The 5141-nt window shown below is 28.0% G+C and overlaps 1 protein-coding gene across 1 annotated transcript; it reads right to left on the reverse strand.

The window, feature by feature from the left end:
• Nucleotides 1–3176: 3176 nt before the first annotated feature.
• Nucleotides 3177–3891, reverse strand: LOC108456475 (heavy metal-associated isoprenylated plant protein 25-like). Its single transcript, XM_017755040.2, has 3 exons — nucleotides 3737–3891; nucleotides 3532–3613; nucleotides 3177–3449 (listed from the first exon to the last, which is right to left on the reverse strand). Exons 1-3 carry the CDS (start codon nucleotides 3746–3748, stop codon nucleotides 3217–3219), a joined length of 327 nt encoding a protein of 108 aa, XP_017610529.1. The 5' UTR covers nucleotides 3749–3891; the 3' UTR covers nucleotides 3177–3216.
• Nucleotides 3892–5141: the final 1250 nt, after the last annotated feature.

Genomic DNA, 5141 nt, shown 5'->3' on the forward strand with positions numbered 1-5141 from the left:
TAAGGCAATTTAAACTTCATATTTTTTTATCTTTAAAATTCAAATTAACCTAATAAATTACAAGTTATTGATCTGTTTAGTGTGCCACCATACTACTAGATGAGCCTCCTAAAATGTTCCAAGAATTATTTCAAACTTGGTGGGTTAAGTCAGCCTAACTCAAACGAATAAGTTAGAGCTATTATGCGCAATAATATATATAGTTTATTTTCCTTAATTCTTTCCTTTTTACTTTTCTTTCACTTTTTTTTTATAATTATGTACCCATATATAATATTAGCGCCTTTAGACCAACCAAGAAGCCCTCGACTTGTCTTATTTGGCTTCATCCTAGCACTAAATAAAACATAACTTGTTGCACCATTTTCGTATCTCTTCGACCATTATGAACATTTGCAATTCATAACCATTGAACACTTATGTAGTGTCCATGTATAATAGGTTTAGGATTTTAGTTTTAAATTTGAATGACTTTTTTATGTAAAAAGTGTTAATTCTTTTCAAATATATATTTTTTCTTATCGACAAATCAATTTAATATTTTTTAAAAAATGAACGATTTAATTATAAAAATAAAAAAAATCACACTATATAAAATTAAATATTTCTTTCCAAAATGCAAAAAAAGAATAACTAATACTATACTAAAAATTCATAAATATCATTATAATTCCAAAATTAAATTAAGAAAAAAACTTGGCCTTAGTCTATTTCTCAACACTACAGCAAAATAGGTTTTTAGCGGCTTTTTGTTTGGCCTATAGCGGCGCTTATAAACGCCGCAAAAAACGCCTCTAACATTTTGTGGTGTTTATGAAAAAAACGCCGCTAAAAGTCATGACCTTTAATATATATAAAGTTTCTCTATTATCTCTTAAATTATTTAAACTATAATCATAATTTTAATATATTAAAATTAATATTATCTTTTTTACAATTATATAACAAATTATTTAATATATAAATTAAAAAACACTAATTAATCTAAACCCTAAATCCCTAACCCCTAAACCTTAAACCATAAAACATAAATACTTAACCCTTAACCCCTAAACCTTAAACCCCAACCCCCTAAAACTTAAACCCTAACCCTTAACCCATAAACCATAAACCATAATCCTTAAACCCATAATCCGTAAACCTTACAATAGTAACTCATAAACATTAAACCCTTAACCATATACCATAAACCCTAAACTATAATGATAATTAATTCAATATTTTAAAATTAATACTATCTCTTTTACAATTATATAAGAAAATATTTAACATATAAATTAAAAACAATTAGTCATACACAAAAATCTTTAAAATTATTTTAAATAATAATATTTTAATTTTTTCATTTTTTGTATGCGTTTTCAAAAACGCCACTAAAGGTGTATATATAGTGGCGTTTTTTAAAAAGCGCCACTAATACTCGATCTTTAGCGGCGTTTTTAAAAAGCGTCGCTAAAGCCACTAAAATCTCGATGTCATTTTACAAAATTATTTTGCTAGCGGCATTTTCTAAAAAGCGCCGCTAAAGGTGGACATATAGCGGCGTTTTTAAAAAAGACCTGCTAATACTCAATCTTTAGTGGCATTTTTAAAAAGTGCCGCTAAAGCCACCAAAGGCTCAATACAAAACGACAGTGTTATGTTAATTTTTTTGGGGCGTTTTTCAAAAAACGCCGCTAAAGATCAAGCATTAGCGGCTTTTTCTAAAATGGGCCGCTAAAGGTGTACATATAGCGGCGTTTTTAAAAAAGTGCAGCTAATACTCAATCTTTAATGGCGTTTTTAAAAAGCGCCGCTAATGCTCGTTCTTTAGCGGAACGCCGCTAAAAACCTGTTTTGCTGTAGTGCAATTCTATGCATCCTAAATTGCACCTTCCGGTTTTTCATAAGATCGAACTCATGAATGATAAAATCTGTTGAAAATTCTCGAGCTCTCTTTTTCAATGTATGCCACCAAATAAGTTGAAAGAAAATCATCCTCCATTCTATTGTGAAGCCTTGTCTTCATAATTTTCATGGCTGAAAATATTCATTTAGTTGTTGCAATAGACGCGAAAAGAGTTAGCACAAGACGAATAATTCTATAAAAAAGTGGATAAATACTTGATTTATTTGTCTTAGCTATCACTTGATACAACTCGACAACTGTAGAAGATTTCTGCATCTTCGTGCTTTGATGAGCATTGAGTTGAAAATACAAGAAGAGGATAAATGCTCCTTTATTTGTCTCTCGGCAATGTCGGCACCTTACCAAAGGAAGATAATTTCTTAACAAGACATACAAATCAAAATACAAAAAAGTCACTAACCTAATATGTATAGGTATGAGCCAAATCAATTAATTTTAGATTTGACTTTAAAGTTCATATTGGACCTCTAAGTTTAGTTTTTCAAGACTCATCATACATTAATATTTGATTATTATTAAATTTATATAATTAAAATTGAAAAATAATTTGTTAATAAAAAGTATAACTTTATAGCTTAAGAAGGCTAATTATATGAAATACAATTTGGCCAAGGGGACAAATGATATATAATGTAGACACCAAATCTAAAATATATGATAATTTATATATATAATTTAAAAACTAAAAATAATTTCAAACATTGCTATTTTTATTACCATTGAACCAAGCCTTACTTTGTTAGGAAATAAATAAATAATAAAATCTTTCATATAGTACTCAAATTGAACAACCTTTCACATAGTACTAAAATTGAACACCTGCTCTCAAGCAAAAAAAAAAAAACTAGTTTTTTATCACTAAGGCTTTACTTAGCGGAGCGGATAGAAGAATATATAATTTTTATTTTTATAAATGTGTTTTGTGGAAAAACTATAAATATTAAAATATAAATTATTTTCTTTCCGCTTAGTATTTGGTAGAGTTAAAAAATAAGGGAAAAGAAAATAGAATTTTTAAAAAATGCATTGTTTTAAATTAACTTAGGACTATGTATATTCTCACTTTTCTTATCATTTCAAGTTGAAATGATTGATTTTTATGCCTTAAGATAAAAATAATAATCTCATATATTTTCTCTGCTCTCACTTTTCTCTCCCAGCAAGTATATTTAATTTTTTTTTTCACTTTTCTACCCCTCCTTTCAATTTTTCACTTTTTGGCTAATCAAGCAAAGACAAAACAAGTTAATTCTCACTCGGTCACAGCTACCAAATAATCTTATTTTGTTTCTATACATGTATAATTATCATGTACATGTTGCAAATAGATTTTGGTTGGATTCAAGATTCCAAGAAGAAGAGATCATCAATGGCTTCTCCTCATGACTTTGTCCATTATTGATGCTAAATTCTTGTATTTCCAATATCTCCACTCTACGATTCGTCTTCTTCCTTATTTTAATCGCTATCTCTTGGGGTTTAAATTTCCCACAAACGCTTACCTTGCTCTGTTTCATCTCTATCAAATGAGTATCCAACTCTGCATTTCATCAGGAACATATGTAAAAAACAATCAAACAAAACGTTTTGCTGATGAGTATAACGAGAATATTTCATCTGACCTTGGGTTTCAAGAAGGGCTCTTCTTACTTTTCTGTAACAACCATTGCAGTCAATGTTGATCCTCATTACCATGCAGCAGAACTGATCCATGCATGTTTGCAGAAACATTTAAATATAAGTGGAGAAAATAAAATAAATAAAACATCAAAAAGGAAATTCGATTATTTTCGATGAAAGGTGTTGATAGAGGAAAATGGAACTTACCCTTTCTGTCATGAAGCCGGTAGAGGTGTTTTCTCAATAATAAGAAGAATGGGATGTTTTGAACAAGTTAGAAAACTTTATGTTAAAAGCCAAGGATGATGGGAACTTTTTGAAATTGAAAAGGAATAATGGTTGAACTGCAGATTAGTTTATTGATTATTTATTTATTTATTTGGCATCTGATTCTGTAACGTGACTTTGATCTTGTTGGAAAATTTGTAATATTTGAAAACATTGAGGCATATTCTCAATTGGTAAAGGTTGAGAGTTAAATTATAAAATTATAGTTTTATATTCTACTCTATGAGACCTTTACAACGGTATAATATATGCTCAAAATGGTTAAGTGATAAATGAGAAATTGATGCTCAAAGTAAGCTACTTGTGAATATTTGTTGAGGAAAAAAAAAACTTAGATTCCACATTGGTTAAATACCATGTGTAAGATGTGTTTACTCATTTATAAAATGTTTGGATGATTAAACTTAAAATCTTGCCTTGTGTACAATGAGATGCAAAATCAAGCCCATTGTTGCTGGGATCTATAAGACAAAGTTGAATTCAAATTTTTTACACTGAAAATCTCTTAAAAAATTGAGTTTATTTTACTCTTGAAAATTTTTCTCTTTTTCTTTTAATATTTTCAAATGTTCTAGTGATAGAAAAAAGCAAAGTTTGTTCGTTGATTTCTGTAAATGTGCTACTGCTTCGATCATTATGTTGTTGTATCCTGGGAGACAGTCTTTTAATGTTTCTCCAAATACCGTAAGAGCGGCTGAATCTGTATTGAGAAAATTGTGTAAAACAGGCCTTAACATCTAGTAAAATTCGATTCTTTATTCGATTTTAGTTTTCTAAATCTTGTTTATTAATTTTTCAGATTTAATATTTTAAATAAAATTATTTATTTTATTTTATATAAATAATTGTTTATATATATATATATATATATATATATATATATATATATATTTGCTATCGTGTTTTATCTAAAAAATTTTATAATTTTTTCGATTGAATTAGTATGACTGTTATACAAAACTGGATGAAGAGAATAATTAATGATATAGATTATTGACCTCTCACTTGTGTTCTTGAATGTGTATGTATGTCTGATGTGTGTTAGAACTTAGAGGTGAAAGTGAAAGAATCTATTTCTCTGCTTATTCCATTTCAATCAGGAAGGCATAACTTTTTTAACTTTGTTCCAAATTCAATTAAAGAAAAGAACATAGAATTTTAAGAATAAATCTTGCTATATCCTTTAGGATCAATCCATGAGATATTTATTCCATTTATAATTATTTTTATTCAACCAGAATAATTTAATGAGTTATGAGCTGTTAGGAATTTGCTTTACATGTTTTGTTTTTTTAAATCTAATTTAATTATGAATGTATTGGAC

Source organism: Gossypium arboreum, chromosome 9, assembly GCF_025698485.1.
Source record: "Gossypium arboreum isolate Shixiya-1 chromosome 9, ASM2569848v2, whole genome shotgun sequence".
NCBI lineage: Eukaryota > Viridiplantae > Streptophyta > Magnoliopsida > Malvales > Malvaceae > Gossypium > Gossypium arboreum.